Source organism: Budorcas taxicolor, chromosome 15 (assembly GCF_023091745.1).
Source record: "Budorcas taxicolor isolate Tak-1 chromosome 15, Takin1.1, whole genome shotgun sequence".
Taxonomy (NCBI): domain Eukaryota; kingdom Metazoa; phylum Chordata; class Mammalia; order Artiodactyla; family Bovidae; genus Budorcas; species Budorcas taxicolor.
The window spans coordinates 60,017,685-60,040,051 of record NC_068924.1 but is presented as its reverse complement, the minus strand read 5'-3'; the positions used below and the strand labels follow the sequence as shown (position 1 = coordinate 60,040,051).

Sequence of the window (22,367 nt, the reverse complement as noted above, 5' to 3'; positions counted from 1 at the left end):
ATATGAGTTTGGGTCAACTCTGGGAGTTGGTGATGGACAGCGAGGCCTGGCGTGCTGCAATTCATGGGGTCGCAAAGAGTCGGACATGACTGAGCGACTGAACTGAACTGAAAGTGTTCTTTAAAAGGAGAAGGGAGGGGCAGAAGATGACATGGTTAGATAGCATCACTGACTCAATGGACTTGAGTTTGGGCAAACTCTGGGAGACAGTGAAGTACAGGGAAGCCTTGCATGGGGTCTCAAAGAGTCAGATATGACTTCGCAACTGAACAACAACAAAATGTTCTTTATTTTTTATTTTTTAATTTTTTTATATTTTTACTTTACAATACTGTATTGGTTTTGCCATACAGTGACATGAATCTACCACAGGTGTACATGAGTTCCCAACTCTGAACCCCCCTCCCACCACCCTCCCCATATCATCTCTCTGGGTCATCCCAGTGCACCAGCCCCAAACATCCTGTATCCTGTATCGAACCTAGACTAGCGATTCGTTTCTTACATGATAGTATACATGTTTCAAAATGTCCTTTACATATTAAGTATATGAATCTATTTCATGTTGCAAATATTTTCTCAGTATGTGTTACTTTTTAATTTTACTAAATTTCCTTAAGATACAGGTGTTTACGACTTTCATTTAATTAAAATCTATCAATGTTAGAATTTTTCAGACTCTACAAATTCAAGTATAATATGTTATAGCATTTTTATGTTTAAATCTTTAAGTCACTAAAAGTGTTAAAAGTAAAAAAAAAAAGATCCAACGTATTGTTCTAAAGTGTTTGTTAGTTGGTCATTCTAATTCTACCTGCAAAATCCACCCTTTCTTTGTTGAACTGAAATTTGGGTCACAACCTCTTATCCAAACTTTCTGGGGCTAGATGTATTTCATAATTTGTTATGTTTTGGATTTTAGAAAAGTAATGTAGTACATAGACCATATAACAACTGTATATGACAACTATAGCAGGATCTGAAACAGTTCCCTGTAATAAAGTACTTCAGTATTTTCACAGTAAAACATTCACACTAAGTGAGATAAGTGAAGTCTATAAATTAGTCCTTACTAGGCTTTGTTGCCTGATAAGTTCTAAAATAATATTCAGTTTTCAGAAATGTTTGAATTTTGGAATTGTGCCTAAGACACATTAGACTTGTATCATATTTAGCATGTAATAAAGCCCTAAGGATATAAGTTGTGTCTATTTTGGCCTGATAATTAGTTCCATTATCTGTCTTATGCTACACTATGTGATATACTGCTTTAGTGATTTTTATTTTAATCTATGTTTTAATATTAGTTTTACTGTCTTCCTTTTTACCCTAAAATTTCTTGGTCATATGTTTTAGGTATATTATAGAATTTTTTCCTCAATAAGACAAATTCCATGGAGAATTACAGATTAATTTGGGGGAAGCATAGCAGACAGGGTTGAGCTGTGTTGACAGTGGACAGAGCTGTGCTTCCTGTGTCTGAGTACTGAGTCACTTTTGTATTCACTCTTGAATAAATATTTAGTGGTCCATCTTCAACTTTCAAGACCAAGTTGAAAATTGCTGGTCTCGACACATTTCTGAAAGTATATCTGGCTGGACCCCTGAGGTGCTCCCATGGTTATTAATACTATCTACAGTATTAGTGATGGCAACCCACTCCAGTGTTCTTGCCTGGAGAATCCCAGGGACGGGGGAGCCTGGTGGGCTGCCATCTGTGGGGTCGCACAGAGTCAGTCATGATTGAAGCGACTTAGCAGCAGCAGCACAGTATTAGCATCATAGAGCCTCCCAGCAGCCATGCTACAAAGAAACCCATTAATTGTGATTTAGTGAAGTAAAGTGAAGTCGCTCAGTCGTGTCCAACTCTTTGCGACCCCATGGACTGTAGCCCACCAGGCTCCTCCGTCCATGGGATTCTCCAGGCAAGAGTACTGGACCTAGTGTTAAAGAAAATCATTTGACTACAAAATCCCTATATCACAATATCCAGCACTGCTGCTACTGCTGCTAAGTCACTTCAGTCGTGTCCAACTCTGTGTGACCCCATAGACGGCAGCCCACCAGGCTCCCCCGTCCCTGGGATTCTCCAGGCGTGAAAGGGAAGTTGCTCAGTCGTGTCCGACTCTTCGCAACCCCATGGACCGCAGCCTACCAGGCTCCTCTGTCCATGGGATTTTCCAGGCAAGAGTACTGGAGTGGGGTGCCATCGCCTTCTCTGAATATCCAGCACATAGTTTAGGAAATAGTTGTCTGATGAAAAGTAAAAGTACTTAGAATTTGAGGATTTTCCTCTATCACTAATCCGTCTCAGGTGTTTGCTGAATGTCTATCTTCCTGTTATGGTTTTGTTTACTGGAGGATATAAAAGAATTGTAAGACATTGTACCTTACCTCAGGAACAAACGCAACGAAAACAACCGGGGAAATGCTGACTGTGGAGCTGACATTCTCAATGGACTGTTGGCCCTCTGAAGGTACAGAGGCATCTAATTGATATTTGCATTGCTGGAACCAGTACAGTGCATTGTTTTAGTAGCACTGCCATTCAGTAAATATATTAGATAGAAGAATGAAAGAAGGGAGAGAGGGGGCGGCACTGTCTTTAGGACATGGCAGTATATTTTGGCTCATACATGCGTATTAGATGAGGACAAAGCCAGAGTGAGCTTCACGAATGAGATTGAACCAAAGCTGGATGACCACGGATTAATGGGGACATATCCCTCATCACTGTGGGAAGTAATGATTAAAAATAGGCTTATTGCACATGTAAGGCATATCACAGAGGATGATACGGCTGAAGACAAGATGGTTAGATAGCATCACTGTCTCAGTGCACATGAACTTGAGCAAACTTGGGGAGATAGTGGAGAACAGAGAAGCCTGGCAGGCTGCAGTACACAGAGTCTCAAAGAGTCAGATACGACTTAGCAACTGAGCAACAAGGCATATCATGCCCAGCCTAACCCATGTTCAAAATGCTCTTTCATATTGATAAAGGCCCATCTCTCTTATCCTGTTTGGGCCCCAGAATCCTAACTATTGTTCTCAATGAGTTCTCTGATTCAGATAGCTACTTCAGTGGGTGAGAGAAAATGTGGCTCATTATTTCATGTAAAAACCAAAAAGCATTCTAGTGTGGAAAACGACGCAGGACTGGTCTAATTAAACAGCCTGCCACACATGCTTCTCAGCTGAACTCTGTTCCTTAGCTCAGTTGATAGACTGACTCTCTTACACGTGTGTACACACTTTGTGTGCAAAATAACTAAATGACTGAGGTATTTTCTGACATGTATCACTTTCTTCTTGTGCTCTTGCCCACCGAATCTGGGGGAAAAATAACTGTCCAGTTCAGTTCAAAGCTTAGTCTGAGCAGATCATTTAAATAGTTATTTTAGATCATTATTTTTCTCAAATAGATTCTCCTGTGTCCTCTTGGTTTCCTTTAGGTAGTATATGGAAGAAGAGGTGTGGCTTTCATATCCTTAGGCCCTGGGAGAAGGGGCCCCTGGCCTCATGCTGGTCCATTGGAATCTCTGGTTAGCACGGCAGCTGCCTGCCACGGTCTTGTCCCTTGTCCACCTGGTTTCTCTTTTGCCTTCAGTGTGTGAACTTAGTCTCTTCTCTTGACTCGGGCGCTTTCTCTGGTGGTGCTTCCTGGCTGATACGATCTAAACCTGACTTCCTGTGATATTAGAGATGGCCCCCAAAGATCTGACAGACACCCTGGCTGGAGTGGTTTGTGGGGCTGCCCTCACTACAGCCACTCTCACCGTGCTGACAGCCTGTGGTGGACTTCACTGAGCCGATTCCAGGTCACACGACACAGAAACCAAAGGTGGTTCTAGAAAGCTAAACCCAAGCCACACCCTAAAAAAGGAGAACTTAGGACCTAATCCTTCTGGCTACTTTCCTGCTTCTCTCTCTGAGACTTCTTCCAGTTTTTCCTCTAGGACAGAAGAAAGTAGGCTTCTATTTTGTTCTTACATTATATCTTATTTCTGATTCCAGCAAAGGCTTGATAACAGTCAGTCATTACTCCTAATCTACAAGAGAGAGTTTATAGGCTGAGTCATCTAAATTTAGCTGTTTATATGGTTAATGGGGGGTAGAGGGTAAAGAGTTTTTTTGAGAGGCACATCTTTCAAGGCAACAGTCTTTTTTTTTTTTTTAAGGCAACAGTCTTATATGCACGAGTATTGTTTTGTGGCACATTTCTGTTGTACATGACAAAAGCAATGTTATTGTGACAAATCCTAGGGATGCCTGGAATAGTTTGGACAGTCATGTTCTTGAGAAGGCCAAAATGAAAAGGATATTTTTTAAACCATTATTCTAGTTACATTACCCATTATAATACCTGAAGGATAGATTATTAAGGCTTTTGAGTGAGATAATTTTAGTTACTAGGAATAGAGACTCATTCAGAAGGTCTGAAGTAATGGGGCATTTATTGTGAGGATATGTATGACATATCTGTTAGAGTTTACTGGTTATAGTCAATGGGGTCTGGCTTAGGCTAACCTAGGCAAAAGAAGAATTTAATGGGGTGGCAGGTGGTAGCAAGTGGGATTCAAGGAAAGACGAAAGAAAGAGGCTGTAGAAAGAACAGAAACAACTCCAGACATCTGGATTTAAGGGACAAATTCTTGAGCGTGTTATTAACGGGACAGATTCTCTCCAGCTGTTTACGTCTCTGTGTGATTTCCCTCATGACTCTATCTCTGAAGAGAGAGGATGATTGGTCTGGGAGAGTCAGGGGTCTACCCCTTGGCCAAGGTAGTACAGTCCCTCCAAAACTGCACACGATCGTGGAAAAAATGGAGAGTTAGTCTGAGAGGGCAAGCTGAGTTGAATTTAGGCAAGTGGCTTTCCTAAGGGGTTTTGTGATAGCTCAGTTGGTAAAGAATCTGCCTGTGAAGCAGGGAGACCCTAGTTCAATTCCTGGGTATTCTAATTAGGCCTTCCAAACTGTGACAGAATGTCTAGCAGAAAGTTTATAATCTGGCTACTAAGTCAGCACTAACTCAGCATCACTTTCCCCACAAAATGTGGAAGAGCTAAAATTGTTTTATGATTACTTAAAAAAAAAAAAAAAACAGGACAGGAAAGAGATTTTTTAAAGAGGTTTGTTTCTTTAATTGTTAAATGTATTTAAGGTAAGCACAGAGAATTCTCTTTTATATCCCTTTAAACAAACTATAAATATTAAAAAAAAATTTCTGTTTTAAAATGGTTGTTAAGAATTTGCTGGTTTTTAAATATTATGAAAGTTTCTTCCATAAATTATCTTTTAAACTGACTTCAAGAAGCTGCAGACTCTGGTAAAGGTAGCTTTTTTTTTTCTTCTTCTTAAATAATTGGCAAGGATGGGAGAGGAATTCCTGGCTTTGGAAGGCCTGGACTGTATAAACCATCTTGATTGCCAAATGTCTCAGAACTAATAATGTATGGCAGAGCCAGAATTCACAGCCAGTTTTGAATTAGAAGTGCTGTTCTTTCCCCAAGTCTAAAAGTGGCACTCTTGAATTATTTTGTAGAAGGGATTTAAGTGGGATAAATGGGTTAGAAGTAGGAGCTAGGTCAGGACTTTAAGGGAATCTCTTAAGACTGGAACTAAGTATATACATATAAATATATAGCTTGTGAGGATGGGGCTGAACCAAGGCAAAGCTAAGCACTAAGTCCTTAATTATGCCCTCACTATAGGACCAGCACCTACTTTATAGTTAAATTCAGAAATAGATTAGGTATGGGTTGCACTAACCATCTAGTCCTTGTTGTCATTCCTTCCAGTCAGACCATTGCCAAGGCCAACCCACTTGGAACAGCTCTGCCCTTTCTCTCTGCTTATGCTTTTAAGGCTCAGCCTTCTCTCCTCCCCCTTCCAAAGTCATGTCAAACCAGTCAGTAATTGTATTTAGAACAAATTTTGCCATGCAATTAATTACTAGTTAGTAATTAATTAATATGAATTAATAATATTGCCCTATATTATCACTTCTTTACCTAGTTAAACACTACCCATAATTTGTGACTTTCTGTCTTCTCCAACCGCTGTATCCTCCAATAATATTTTGTCTTTTATATTTATAGATTTATTTTTTGTACCTTCCATTGTATACTGTTTCTTACTTTCTATGTTTTATCTCAACCATGTTACACTTTGTCAATTGTACCTAGATAAATGTATAGTACAGCATGTAAGAGCATGTCATATGATTTAATGTTGTGATTTTCTAAATTGGTGAAGTGATTTGGAATCAACTGGATTCAGTTCTGGGTTCCAACTATCTCCAACTTTATTTAATTAAGAGCTAAGCTTTTGTTTAAAGATTTCAGAGACCACCCGTCCTTGCCCCGCCATAAGGATCATTTATTGAATAGACCAAGTGTATTTTTCATTTGTCTAGCCTAATTATAAGCCTTCAATCCTGGTTCTGGTGCTTCATCACAGTCCCTAGCTTGATTTTGAATAAATAGTAGATTTTAAATAAACATTAAGATGAAATAAATAGTATAATATTTATATCTTATGAATTTTCAGATTTACTTCAACTCTAAAGGATATTTAAATTCATTTTAAGTCAAAAATAATTCAGATTTCTCTAACATTATAAGTTTTAAGCACATAGAATCATTTCTTAAAGAAATTAACACACAAACAGAAACTTAAAGAACCCCATGAGTGTTCCATGAATTACCTTTCATATTTATGGCAGGAACAGATAGCATTCATTTGACATATTGACTTATTTACCAATTTCATTTTGTACATCTGAACTTTTCAAACCATTGCTTATATTTTGGTTTCATCTTTGTTGGCAGGTAGTGAACCACAAATAGCAGCCTGGTCCAATTTAAAATGATACAGGCTCATTATCATTCAATTACTTTACCAATTTTTTTGTGTGTGGCCACTCTTTATCAATTACATTAATGCATTTCTAGACACAAATTATTTAGGTTGACAGAATTCAGAGTTTTTCCTGGACATACATGATACCAAATAGTGGCTTCCCCCACCCTCCTAGCAGCCACCTTCTGTTCCCATACATAAATGGCAGCCAGCAATGGCTGGAAACAAAGGACTCTCTCCCAGTCTCTGAATACAGTGACATTCATTCTGAGAGAAACAGGGGCAGCTTTTTGAAAGCCGACTTCTTCAGCTCAACAATAACACACAATGAGTTATTGACTTGTTTATATACGGAGCTCTTTTCAGTAACTAACTCTGACTCCCACAGTCTGGACAAATGATTGATTTCGTGGTTAGAAAAAGAGAAAGCTCTCGCGCTAAACTCTGTAGTGCAAACTACTTCTTCCCCATTTGTTCCCTAACTGAATAGGACCTTATTAAAATGCACTTTCCAAAAAAATACCTGCAGCTGGTCTTTATAACCATGTTTTGTATATATAAATAAGTAATTTGTCCCAGTCTTTTGTATATTAACAGACCATTGGAAAACTTGTCAATATATATGAAGGCTGATTGTCCTGTTTTTTATGCTAAACTGTGTTGCCTATTGATCTGCACGTAAAATATGGATCAAATAATTTATTAATATATCAGTATTTACTGATCAAAAATAGATTTTTTAAGATTAGGTTTTCTTCTTGGGTTATGTTTTTTTATTAAGAGCATTGTACTCAACATGTATCATACGTTTTACATTTAAATCGTTAGCTATTCTTCTGGAGAACATAGTGAAAACTGCATCAGAACTACAGTCCAAGCACTGATTGATAGGTTGGCTGGATAAATAGGCTCTTCTCTCTTTGGGTAACACCTATCTGGAATGTCAATATGAATTACATAGAACATACCAGGTTGTTTGATTACTGTACCATTTATAAAGACATTGATAATTGGGCTATGGAGTTTACTTTAGAGTTATTTTTTCCTATAAAATAGATTTTATTTTATCTATCATGTTAAATTTTTACACAGTCTTATGATTTTCATAAATACACTTTAAAATATTTTGCTTGTGTGTGTGTGCTGAGTCATGTCCGACTCTACGTGACCCAAGGATTTTAGCCCCTAGGCTCCTCTGTCCATGGAGTTTTCCAGAAAAGAATACTGGAGTGGGTTGCCATTTCCTCCTCCAGGGGATCTTCCTGATCCAGGGATGGAACCCAGGTCTCTTGCATTTCCTGTACTGGCAGACAGATTCTTTACCACTGAGCCACCTGGGTTGGGGAAGTTAAAAGAAAATAGCACATGGCTTACACTAAAGTTATCCACAGCAAAAAAAGAAAATAGGAAAGAATAGCTGTATAATGTTAATGATATACATAAAATGAGATAGCTGCTGTTCTATCTGTATTTCTCCAGCAGGAGGTCTTGAGCTTGTTTTCCTTTCTAGGATGTCCATAGCAGAGCGTTTCTGAGCCAACACATGTGTGAAGAATTCCTCAAAATTAAGACTACACTCTATTATGGTCACAATGTGCCATATGTTTTCTATAAAACTATTCATTACTCATCTATGAGCTTTTAAGGCTTTAGAGAAAGTAGAATATCTGCTACCTTAGCGTTAATGCAGTCCATGGAACTCTCTAGGCCAGAATACTGAAATGGGTAGCCTTTCTCTTCTCCAGGGGATCTTCCCAATCCAAGTATCAAACCCAGGTCTCCGTCATTGCAGGCAGATTCTTTACCAACTGAACTAACAGGGGAGCCCTAGTATTAATAGTTTTATGTAAAATATAGTTTAAAAGGTAACCACCACTAGAAATCATTTCATTGGGATCTGTTGTTTCAGGTGTATTTTTGGATTTCTTTTCTTAATTCATAGACAGATTGTTTGAGGGGAATTTCCTCCTTTTTAATGTTGTTTCTCTAACCGGATCATTGTCTTGAATCATTTTGTTCACTTCTCTTTGACAGAGCCATCATATTCCTTGTTTCTTCCATATCTGCTACTGTCTTTGACTAGTCCCTTGACTGTTCTTTTCTGGTTACCATTAATATTGAATGAACCAACTTTAACCTAGTTTTGGAAAGCCAGTGTTTGTTACTTAGACCCTTTTAAAATCTTAGTGGCAAACTCTGATAAAAATGGTGAATTAAGCCTTCATATTTAACTTGTTAAGTGTTGATGTGTATACCAAATATTTGTGGGTATTTTCTCTCTTTAAAAAAAGGCCATGATATAATTAGAAAATGGTGACTTGATTTTCCACTCCTCTGTTTGGTAGAGATTTGACTTTTCATGCTGCTGCTGCTTCTGCTAAGTCGCTTCAGTCATGTCCAACTCTGTGCGACCCCATAGACAGCAGCCCACCAGGCTCCCCCATCCCTGGGATTCTCCAGGCAAGAACACTGGAGTGGGTTGCCGTTTCCTGTTCCAATGCATGAAAGTGAAAAGTGAAAGTGAAGTCGCTCAGTTGTGTCCGACTCCTAGCGACCCCATGGACTGCAGCCCACCAGGCTCCTCTGTCCATGGGATTCTCTAGGCAAGAGTACTGGAGCGGGGTGCCATTGCCTTCTCCTGATATATTAAAAAGTGATTGCCACAATGTCTAGTTAACCTTCCTCATAGTTACAGATTTTTTTCCTGTGATGAGAACTTTTGAGATGTATTCTCTTAACAACTTTCATATGTAACATGCTGTTATTAATTATAGTCACTATGCTGTATATCGCATCCTCACGACTTATTTTATAACTCAAAGTTTGTACCTTTTGACTTCCTTCATCCATTTTGCCCACCCTTCAACCCCCTTCCCACCTCTGCCAACCACCAATGTTCTCTGTATCTATGAGCTTTTTTTTTTTTTAAGATTCCATATGTAAATGAGATCATTCATTTGCTATTTATCTTTCTCTACCTGACTTACTTCACTTAGGGTAATGCCCTTAAGGTTCATCCTTCCCGTTTGTTTTTTATTTTTAATTTGAAGTTTCTACCTCTTTATACACGAAAATTAGCCTCAGAAATTTGAAGTCCATTGACAGAAAATTAATTCATGTATGTTATGTAAGAACAGCAAGTCAAAAGCATCTAGTTTTGTCTTAATGAAGAAACAGAATGTCCTCCTCCAAAGTTAGAGAAGAATCTTACTGTTGTTATTGTGTCTGGAATTTGAGGAAGAGATGCTTTTAGAAAATACATTCTCTTAATTTGTCTTTTTACTTTCAGTAATTTTCTCTAGATGATTATGTTAAGATATATCTCTTTTAGAATGTCTGATCTCTTTTCAGAAAAAGCCCCATGTATGTGTCCTTGTGTTTTGTTGACAGTTTGTTTCTCACTATCGTACTGGGTTCTCTGTTTGGTACTGTCCTTGTGATGCTTTTCAGTAATATTAATAGCATTTTTCCCTCAATTTATGTAGATTAGGATAGTGCTATAAATTGAATATAAGAATGAGCTGATTTTTTCCAACTGTAGTCGTTTTAGAGGTAAAGAATTCCTACTTTTTAAAGAGTTACTTGAAAGCAGGTCTAAATGTCACAGCCCTAGGAGACCTCGTTAGAATTGGACTTACTGCTGTGGCACCAAGGAGTTTCCTAGCTCTGTTTTTGTTTTGTTTTGCTTCCCTTCAAAAAAATTTGTTCTGATGTTTCTACATTTGGAAATTAATTTTTTAAAGAAAAGGTGATCTTGGTGACAGTTTACACATAGGCTTCCATATGTAGAAGTTGAGTTTGATATTTGACTTTTTATAATATTACATTTTCTGTATTACTTTATTATTTTTTTTTCTGTTTTTTTCCCCCTTTTTTTCTGTATTACTTTAGCATAGGAGAATATATATTCCTTTGGGAGACTGGTTCTAAGAACAGTCTTACATGATGGTATTTTCCCATTTTTATTGAGATATAATTAACATATGACCCCTGTGTAAGTTTACAGTGAATAGCATGACTTGAACATCATAGATTGTGAAATGATTACCACAGTAAGTTTAAACATCCATCATTTCATATAGTTTTTTCCTTGTGAACTCTTAGGACCTACTGTCAACTAACTTTCAAATATACCATGTTCTATCATAACTGTAGTTATCATGTATACCACATGATGTTTTTTTAACTTGTTTTTAGTGGTTCTCAATCTAGGAAAGGGAATGGCAAACATCGCCTGGTGTCCAAATTCAGTCTGCCACTTGTTTGGTTTTTTAAGTTTTATTGGGACATAGCCACACTCATTTATTTATTTATTATGTATTTCATGCTATGGGCTTCCCTGGTGGCTCAGAGGTTAAAGCGTCTGCCTGCAATGCAGGAGACCCGGTTTCGATCCCTGGGTCGGGAAGATCCCCTGGAGAAGGAAATGGCAATCCACTCCAGTATTCTTGCCTGGAGAATCCCATGGACGGAGAAGTCCATGGGGTCGCAAAGAGTCGGACACGACTGAGCGACTTCACCTTCACCTTCATGCTACATTCCCTGGTGCTCAGACAGTAAATAATCTGCCTGCAATGTGAGAGACTCAAGTTTGATCCCTGGATCGGGAAGACCCCCTGGAGAAGGAAATGGCAACCCACTACAGTATTCTTGCCTAAAGAATTCCATGGACAGAGGAGCCTGGTGGGCTACAGTTCATGGGGTCGCGAAGAGTCAGCATGACTGAGCAACTTTCACTCACTCACTCACTCACTCACTCACTCATTTCATGCTACATGGGTAGAGTTGAGTAACTGCAAAAGAGACTTGTCTGTTTCCCTCTCCCCAGAACCTAAATATTTCTTATGGAAATGTTTGTTAACTCCTTATCTAGCGTGATCCTCAGGATCACCTAAGGATTCCTTAGGTTTTCCCCTTCTAACAAAACAGAATCTCTGATATACTGAGCTATGTCTCATATCAGTGGAAGAAAAGCTTACAGATTTGATACTATTCTTATAGCATTGACCCCTGCCCCCATTTTATCCCAAGTAGAGGAGTGGGTCTTCAGGCAGGGTATAGATTTAAGATTCATGTTAACTCAAACATGATTTGCTAGGCATACTATTGAGAAAGCCTATTTAAAACAACAACAGCATTAACAAAACAAAACGAAAAGCATGATCATTATTCATTCTTAATATTCAATAAGAAGATACGCTATGGCATGTCTGTTGCTTAAGAATTGTTAAGTATTTCAGTTTAGAAGTTTCTGTATTAGGCTGTTGCTCTCTTTCTTCTTGTTATTACCAGTCTATTGAGTGAATATTATTGTGTGAGTTTAGCTTTTTCCTTTTTTATTGGAAATAGCATTTTGTTTTGATGGGGATAGTTTATAAAGAATGAGTCACATTCACTTTTTTGTAATGTAAGTCTATAGCAATACTGTAGAAAATCTTTATGTGGCTCTGTTCATGGAGCAGGTTGGAAGTAACTGTTAGGTATTTTAAGATACAGCATATGCTTTGCTCTGAAATATTCTAAATCATTTTGAACTGTTCTAGAGTGAATTGATATTTGTTTTTGGTTTATATCCTTGAATTCTTATCCTGACATAACAGCAACCAATTTATTCCCTACTGGCAATGAAACACTTTACAGAAAATAGCAGCCTAATTTTAAAAATGTTGCTATGTTAATTCTGAAAAATGCTTTTAAAAAGTATTCACCAGTGTCAAATATTTGCTATTTGGAACTCCCTCCCAAGTTATATTTTAGTGAGCTTAAAAACAATAAAAGTGGAAGTGCAAAATTCGGTGCTAAATGCTTTAAATATAAAAACATTTTGACTTAATCTAAGTCAAATTAATTTTCACATACATATAGACCAAATTAATTTGAAATCACCTTCCATGGTAGTGCTCAATTAGTTGTTTGAATAAATGTTGCTAGTAGTTGTCAATATATGCCATTTTTCATGTCATTTGCTTATTTTTTTTCCTAGTTGAAACTGGCTGTGAATGAACAGAAAGGGAAAGTTACTGAAAAAGTCATTCTTTCAATGACAATGAAAGGACACCGTCAGGCACAAGCAGAAGTAAGAAACTTAATTTTTAAACTGTACTGTAAAACTGCAATAAGTACTAATTATAAAATTAAGACAAATTTTACTTGGGTTTGGTAGTGAACCAACAATAGTTATCTGATAAGAACAATGAAAAAAACTGGTCAAAACTGGAAATTGTTTTATTGATATAGTCACCTTGAAAAATAATTATATTCTTGAAGGAATTAATCATATTATAATTTTCTTATACTACTTATAAATGTTTTCTCATAAATTTCCTAAATGAGGAAATTATTACATGCAACCAGAATCTGGGAATTACAGAATGTGTTAGTACAGGAAAAATATTACAATTTTATTGAACTTCAAATAAATAATAAAGTCTTTATTTTTATTTTCTGACTTTCTAGGAATAGAGTTATATTTCTGTATTTGAGGTATGTTAGCAATGTTATCTCTTATCTCAAAAAAACTGTAGTTTATAAATGTCAAGGCTAAGTGAGCTAATCATAAGATTCTGTAGGCAATATTGTAATGAAGAACTATTAAAGCAAGGCTTCTTCTCTCCAAAGCTCATGCTGTGAAGTTGACAGCATATTCCATAAATGAAACAATAATACAAAATTGGTGTTAGACAAAAGGGGAAAATGATTTTCATGTAGTTTTCTGGAATGCAAAAGCATTTAATCTTTGTGAGGAAAGATCATGAATTTGCTAATTTCCATGTACTGCTGTGAGTAAATAAAATCTATAAGCAACTTAAAGAATAAAAGAGCATGAATATTTAAAAATAAACTTTCATGTAATTTTCTTTTGACATTTTGGCAAAGAAATCTATCCAAGCTTTAGGGTTTTAATATTTTCTTATCACTGTAATTGCATTTCCTTTGCTAGCTGTGTATTTTACAATAGATGAACAGGTGTAACGCATCAAATTTTCCTGAGTGAATTCAACTTTTTAAGTTAGAGACTATATTAATATTTGAGACTTATATATGTGCAGTATTAAAGATTATATTGTAAACATTGATTAGAAATCTCAGTATAAAATATTTCAAAAAACAAAAATAATTTTATAGATTTGTTATAGTTCTGATTCATTTCACTTAATATTACAAGTGATTACACTTAATTTGACAAGTTAAAAACTAGGTTGTTAGTTATAAAGAGATATTGTCCTCTGTGTGATTTTTATCACAGAAGAGTTTTATTAAATTTTCACAGTAAATTTAAAATGAATCTATCACATATGTTGATATGGTCAACTTTAGGAAATGCAAATAAAAATCTCTAGTTGAATTAGCATAATTAAAATTATATCTATAGTAGCAAGTTATTGGAGAATAAATGGAAAACAGTCTAAAAGAATGTGAACAGATTAACTGTTTTTTACATTTTAAATATTATACTTATTTTGCGCTTTGATATTTCAATGGAACTGAAAACTTGATGTGGTACAAGAAAATGATCATTATACTAAAAATATCATCTTTAATGCCACCTTGTTAGCAAAGCTGGAAATGCAAATTACTTTTTCTATAAAATTCAACATTATTAATGCTTATTTGACATTCATTCTTTATTATCAGCTTAATGTTTATTTGGTACTTACATCCATCACTATTCCTCCTTCAAAAGGACTTATTTAGTCATATATTTGCTTAATCAGTTATGGCTCCAAATGCCTTTTGTTTGCTTCAAAAATCAAACACGTGTGTGTGTGTGTGTGTGTGTGTGTGTGTAATAATCTCTAAATACATTCCATACACTATGAGAATACTTTTTATGACATTAATTTGACGGTGATTATATTTTGATGTGTAAGTCAGTGACATCAAGTTTTGTCCTAATTCATATACAGAGATGTTAGATCATGATGGTGAAGAGAAAAGAAAAAATGTGGGGGATGAGGATATTGTTTCAACATTTCTTTTTGCCCACAGTTTAAAAATTTTACAAAAATATTATGTCTAGATGTATTTCAAAACCTAAAGTAAACATCATAAAATCTGAATTTAGATTTCTGCTACCTTGGTTTTATCTTAAAATCTTAATTTATTTTATGTAATTTTTCCATATGAAAACTGGGAATAATAATAATATATGTATCATAAGACTGCTTTGAGGTAGAGCAAGCCTTTTGGAAATGATCTGCTGGATATCCAAATGTAATTTTTTATTGTCAGTTTAAAAGTGTGTCATTCCAGATTCTCTGAAAAGTTGACACCAAGATGGAACTTAAAATGTGTATGGGTTTTAATTGAGGGCAGAAGGAGAAGGGGGTGACAGAGGATGGTTGGTTGGCATCACTGACTCAATGGACATGAGTTTGAGCAAACTCTGGGAGATAGTGAAGGACAGAGAAGCCTGGCATGCTGCAGTTCATGGGGTCACAAAGAGTCTGACATGACTTAGCAACTGAACAGCAACAATGCTCTCACAGGCATTTCTTCTATTAAAATCCATACTGGGGAGAGCTCTAAGTAATATTGGGAGACCTGTCAGACTGAAATGCAGGCTTGAACTCAAGTGAAGGAGAGAGGAAGGGAAGACTTGATAGAAGTCTGTTGTGCAAGCTGAGGAGCACGTGGCAAACTGGTGACACATGCTTGAGTCAAGGTTGTCCATCAGAGGGGCGTTGTGACTCCCTGGATGAGATTTGTTTTAGTGTCTTTGGCCATTGGTGCTTACCTGGTGATGGATGTAAAAGCATAATAGCTTGGACCCTTGGTCAGTTATGCTTCTGTAGTAAGGGGCTTGTGAAGCTCATTCTTGTTGCTTCCTCAAAAGGTGTAGTTGACATCATCCTTATTGCCTTCATCATAGCCTTCTTGCTAAGTAAGTTATAAAAATATTTTAAAATGTCTTTATTTTCAATCACCCCTTTCCCCATGAGTTGATGGGAATGTTGGACTCTTAAATAGGCCTAAAGGCAGTGCATAAATGACCTCTGGCTGGAAACAAGATAGAACTCCTTCCAAAATAATTTCCCATTAAAAAGTTGAGAGTAGTGACAGTGATTGGAATAAGAGATGGTACACACTTCAGTTTTCCTGGTAGTTACACTGTAGCTCATCCTTAATTTTAAGGTAAGGTTAAGAGATACTTAATTTTGCTCAGAGGTTCCCATGTCTTTTCTAGTCTTTGTTCATCAAGTCTGGTTATATTCACTTCTCAGCCTAAAAAAACACTGTACTCTGTACCTGAAACAAATAAGAGATTTTAGGGAGTTTAAAACACCTATTTTTATCTCCCAGCTCCCCTTCTGGTTCTTTTTAATTATGCTGTAAATTAGAAAGTGTCTTGGTCTTAAGTTTAAGCACTGACCTGCCTTTGAGACCATCCCATATGTTGTATGCCCAGATGGTGTTTCCTAGCATGGAGGCTGCTGCCCTTTTGTGCGGATTCCAAGTGACAATTTAGCACAAAGTGCTCTGGAGTCTCCTCACTGACATATATGGACTCAAAACCACACAGCATTCAGACCAACAGCTAAACTCAACATCTAGTGAGAAGCTAGATGCTCACTCAGAGAGGGAGAAGTGAGGAACTTTCCTCACTCAAAAGCCAGGAGCTCCTCAAAGAGTCATTCGTAATAATTAAAATACAGTATTCACAATGTATGGTTTAGAATGTACACCTTTCATAGGTATACACTTAAGAACGATTATAAATCAAATAATATTTTGTGCTTACTCTAAATCATCTTGAGACTTTAATTAAATTCAAGAGTTGCATGAATGTATCACAGAAACACAACCAAACTGCCCCACGTGTATGTTTATTGACAGGTGTGCATTTGCATTCTCTCAGAAGTTTAGTTTGTTTCCTCATCAGAATACTCAATTTTTTTTTTTTTTTGCTACCTTCTGCTCTTTTGTCACTCTCCCAAATTCTGTACAAGTGTCACTTCCGTGCTGCATTTCCACAGAGAATGAGGAGTAGAATGTGTAGGCTTTCTACTGCACAATGAGATGGTACATTTTTTTCAGCATATGCATACGTAAGCCTTCTTTTGTGAATGGGACTGATAGGGTCAGATAATGTTTAAAGGGAAAGGCTTTATGTCTCTCAGGCCTCTATGTTTCCACATGGATGCTCCCACACACACATAGATTGAATTATGAACAGACCCATTAATGCTGGGATCACAAAAGGTCAAGTTTTGTCTTTTTTTTTTTACCCTCATTCACATTGCCTTTGTAGAGAGGGAGAAAAAAAGGGATTTGCACGAAAAAAAAGATTCATGATGAAGAATTTTAAAGATATTCCCCTTTTTAGCAACATCTGTGATTTGAAAAAAAAATCGTGTTATGTAAAATGATTCAGAAATATTGTTTTACCTACTCAATTTTGGTATATGAATTATTTCATGCATAGTGTTATCTTTAAGGGTAACATGACATGTTATCATAATAACTGAGAAAAAATGTAGCACTTTCAGAATAAAAGGCCTTATAAATATGTAAAGTAACAAAGTTTGAATAAAATTGGATGGAAACTTCATCAAAACATCAGTGGCAGAATTCTTGATACGTGTTCTCCTATGTTTAAGATGTAAGTTAAGCTTTGCTATGGCATCTTATTTTACAATTTCAAGTTATTAAAAAATAGGTCATAATTAGTATAATTATGCTTCACATACATTAACAGATAATCATACAGCCAAGGAAAATAGCAAAAATGATAGAGAAATTTTTTGAAGCAACAAAGAATTTATAGGAAATGAAACTTTAAGGCTCTAACCAATAGCCCTTTAGAATGCAAATGACATCATCAATTGTATGGTTGGTTGATTTCTGATGTCACATGAAATCCCCTATCAATGAAAGGCTATGAATTGTGACAGTAAAGCCAGTCATGTATAAAAATGTTCTCAAATCAAACCTGAAAGTCCTCCTTTTTTTTTTTTCTTTTTATGGCGTACTATAGCATTGCTGCTGCTAAGTTGCTTCAGTCGTGTCCGACTCTGTGCGACCCCATAGACGGAAGCCCACCAGGCTCCCCCGTCCCTGGGATTCTCCAGGCAAAAACACTGGAGTGGGTTGCCATTTCCTTCTCCAATGCACGAAACTGAAAAGTGAAAGTGAAGTCACTCAGTCATGTCCGACTCTTAGCGACCCCATGGACTGCAGCCCACCGGGCTCCTCCATCCATGGGATTCTCCAGGCAAGAATACTGGAGTGGGGTGCCATTGCCTTCTCCTGCTATAGCATTAGGTACAGTATATAAAATTAAAGAGAGAAGTATTATTGACTAGCAAAATATATTGCATGTTGCTTAGTATATTTTGAAGACTACATAAAGTTGTTTCTTTTTTAATTATATGGTACCAGGTACAGGTTCAGAGAGGATCGGTGCTTTCCAGAAGTAGTGTGTATGCTTAGTCTTGTCCACTCTTTGTGACCCCATGGACTATAGCCCCTCAGGCTCCTCCGTCCATGGAATTTTCCAGGCAAGAATACTGGAGTAGGTTGCCATTTCCTTCTCCAGAGGATCTTTTTGACCCAAGAATCGAACCTCCAACTCCTGTGTCTCCTGTATTGGTAGGCAGATTCTTTACCACTGCCTTTACTCTACTGGGAAGCTCAAGTAGCATTTGAATATTAGATTTAATTTTGTCAGATAACTGTAAGAGCAAGTCACCTGGTCTGCTTTGGTCTCTAGCTTTGGTATGATAGATACTATTATCCATCATCTTTGAGGATAATACTGCTAGAAGGTAGTATGGTAAAGATAAAGATGAAAACATTGACTAAAATTGCATTAGTTATCACTGCCATATCTTAAGTTTTGCAACTTTTTTATAGACTTAACTGTATTTGGGAAGCATAGAAATTTGTTCCAGAAAGTAAGAAAAAGTCTTGAATCTTGAAGAGCAAGATGAAGAAGGCAGTAGGGTAGGTGAAGTGTAGGAGGGGAGGAAGGAGCTACTTGGAAGGTTCATTATAATATTGGAGGTAGATTAATGAGGTGGAGATGGCAGGATGGTTTAGAGAGGGAGAGATTAGGACAGGGACCACTCAGTATTTATTTTGATAATGCCAGTAATGGGAGGGGATGAGGAGATGAAGACTTGGGCCAGAGTATTACTTATAAGAAAAGCAAGGAAGGACAGGAAATATATGTGTTTACAAGAAGGGTTGATAAACTACAGCCGAGGGGCCAAATCCAGCCCATTGCTTGTTTTTCTAAATAAAGTTTTATTGGAACATAGCCTTGTGAATTTGTTTATATATTGTCTGTGGCTGCTTACAAAGTACAGCTGCAGGGTCAAATGGTTGTTTGTTTGTTTGTTTAATATTTATTTATTTATTCGGTGCTTTGTGTCTTAGCTGTGGCACAACAGATTCTCTATCTTTGTTGCAACATGTGGAATATTTAGAAGTGTCATGTAGGATCTAGTTACCTGATCAGGAATTGAACCTGGGGCCCCTGCATTTGAAATACAGAGCCTTTGCCAATGGACCACCAGGGAAGTCCCCAGGGTTGAGAAGTTTTGATAGAGACATTTTAACACAAAACTGAAAATATTTATTATCTGGCTCTTACAAAGAAGTTTGCCAACATTTTATTTAGAAGAAAGCATTGCTTAAAGAAAGCAAGTGGTTGGTCACATAGGGGAAAATAAGAAAAACACCCCCCCCCCAAAAAAAAGGGAATAATTTAGATTAGTTTTCTTATATGCATATAATGCTTCTAAAATTCTTCTAAAGTTCTAAAGTCTGTTTAGTTCAGTCGCTCAGTCATGTCCAACTCTTTGCAACACCATGGATTGCAGCACGCCAGGCTTCCCTGTCCATCACCATCTCCCATAGCTTGCTCAAACTCATGTTCATCTAGTTGGTGATGCCATCCAACCATCTTATCCTCTGTTGCCCTTTCTCCTCCTGCATTCAATCTTTCCCAGTATCAGGGTCTTTTCCAGTGAGTTGGCTCTTCTCATCAGGTAGCCAAAGTATTGGAGTTTCAGCTTTAGTATCAGTCCTTCCAATGAATATTCAGGGTTGATTTCCTTTAGGATTGACTGGTTTGATCTCCCTGCAGTCCAAGGGACTCTCAAGAGTCTTCTCCAACATCACAGTTCAAAAGAATCAATTCTTCAGGGCTCAGTTTTCTTTATGGCCCAACTGTCACATCCATACATGACTACTGGAAAAACCGTAGCTTTGACTAGATGGACCTTTGTTGGCAAGGTAATGTCTCTACTCTTTAATATGCTGCTGAGGTTTGTCATAGCTTTTCTTCCAAGGAGTAAGCAGTCACCATCTGCAGTGATTTGGGAGCCCAAGAAAATAAAGTCTGTCACTGTTGCCATTGTTTCCCCATTTATCTGCCAGGAAGTGATGGGGCCAGATAACATGAGCTTCATTTTTTGAATGTTGAGTTTTAAGCCAACTTTTTCACTCTCCTCTTTCACTTTCATCAAGAGGCTGCTTTCTGCCATAAGAGTGATATCATCTGACTATTTGAGGTTATTGATATTTCTCCTAGCAATCTTGATTCCAGCTTTTGCTTCATCCAGTCTGGCATTTCGCATGATGTACTCTGCATATAAGTTAAATAAGCAGAGTGACAATATGTAGCCTTGACGTACTCCTTTCCTAATTTGGAATGAGTCTGTTGTCCCGTGTCCGGTTCTAACTGTTGCTTCTTGACTGGTGCACAGATTTTTCAGTAGCAGATAAGGCGGCCTGGTATTCCCATCTCTAAGAATTTTCCACAGTTTGTTGTGATCCACACAGTCAAAGGCTTTATCATAATCAATGAAGCAGAAGTAGATGTTTTTCTGGAATTCTTTTGCTTTGTCTATGATCCAATGGATGTTGGCAATTTGATCTCTGGTTCCCCTGCCTTTTCTAAATCCAGTTTGAACATCTGGAAGTTCTCGGTTCACATACTGTTGAAGTCTAGCTTGGAGAATTTTGAGCATTGCTTTGCTAGCGTATGAGATGAGTGCAGTAGTGTGCTAGTTTGAACATTCTTTGGCATTGCCTTTCTTTGGGATTGGAATGAAAACTGACCTTTTCCAGTCCTGTGGCCACTGCTGAATTTTCCAAATTTGCTAGCATATTGAGTCCAGCACTTTAACATCATTCTTGGGAAAAGTTAAATATAGTTGAGTATTATATACGTTTATATACATAATATCGTTATTGTATGTAGAGGTTTCAAAGTAACTAGGCAAAATAGAAAAGTAAGTATTCAAATCATATGGATAACAGTACAAACTTGCTTTCATTTACTTTCCTGAAATTCTTGTGGGAGGGATAGAAATCATTGACTTAACATTAGAGTTGGTTGGACAAATGCCATATTTTTAGCTGAGACAGAAAGAGAATGAACTGTCAGTACATGAGAGACTCTTGAAGAACGACTTCTTATTTTACCTGTGGACGTTGAAGTAAGGTTGAGAATCTATGTGATACTTTCAAGAGCAAGAAAGACAGGTAAAAATATGCAGAAAACTACTCTATTTAAAAATGTAAACACTGTAATAATATAACATGTACATGAGACTATATAGGTTAGCCACTGTGTTGTCCATTCTTTCAGTTCAGTTCAGTTCAGTCGCTCAGTCGTATCTGACTCTTTGTGATCCCATGAATCGCAGCACGCCAGGCCTCCCTGTCCATCACCAACTCCCAGAGTTCACTCAAACTCACGTCCATTGAGTCGGTGATGCCATCCAGCCATCTCATCCTCTGTCATACCCTTCTCCTGCCCCCAATCCCTCCCAGCATCAGGGTCTTTTCCAGTGAGTCACCTCTTCACATCAGGTGGCCAAAGTATTGGAGTTTCAGCTTTAGCATCAGTCCTTCCAAAGAACACCCAGAATTGATCTCCTTCAGAATGGACTGGTTGGATCTCCTTGCAGTCCAAGGGACACTCAAGAGTCTTCTCCAACACCACAGTTCAAAAGCATCAATTCTTCGGTGCTCCTCCTTCTTCATAGTCCAACTCTCACATCCATACATGACTACTGGAGAAACCATGGCCTTGACTAAACAGACATTTGTTGTCAAAGTAATGTCTCTGCTTTTGAATATGCTATCTAGGTTGGTCATAACTTTTCTTCCAAGGAGTAAGCATCTTTGAATTTCATGGCTGCAGTCACCATCTGCAGTGATTTTGGAGCCCCCAAAAATAAAGTCTGACATCTAATTCTTAGTATGGTAAGGTCAATATTAGTCCTCACTTGTGGATGAAGGTCTTATTACATGTTTAAAATCTCTCAGTCAGCAAATGAAAGAGTCAGGATTTTAACTCAAGATTTCAAAAAGTCCATGCCCTGTTCAGAGTCATTCATAACTCTAAATGGGTCCAATTTGATCACTTTAGGAGTCATGGATACACTGAACTTCTGCTTTTCATCTCTTTTGGTCACTACCCTATATCTATCAACGTTTATGTAAGAATCCAATCTATTAGAATATAAGGTTATATAGCATAATG

General features: G+C 37.2%; 1 protein-coding gene across 1 annotated transcript in view; it reads left to right on the top strand.

The window, feature by feature from the left end:
* Window positions 1-22,367, top strand: part of DCDC1 (doublecortin domain containing 1) — a 428,530-nt gene that overhangs the window by 164,022 nt on the left and 242,141 nt on the right. The window contains exon 8 of the mRNA XM_052652176.1: window positions 12,849-12,941. Coding sequence (XP_052508136.1) covers window positions 12,849-12,941 — 93 coding nt within the window. The remainder of the gene's footprint in view (window positions 1-12,848; window positions 12,942-22,367) is intronic.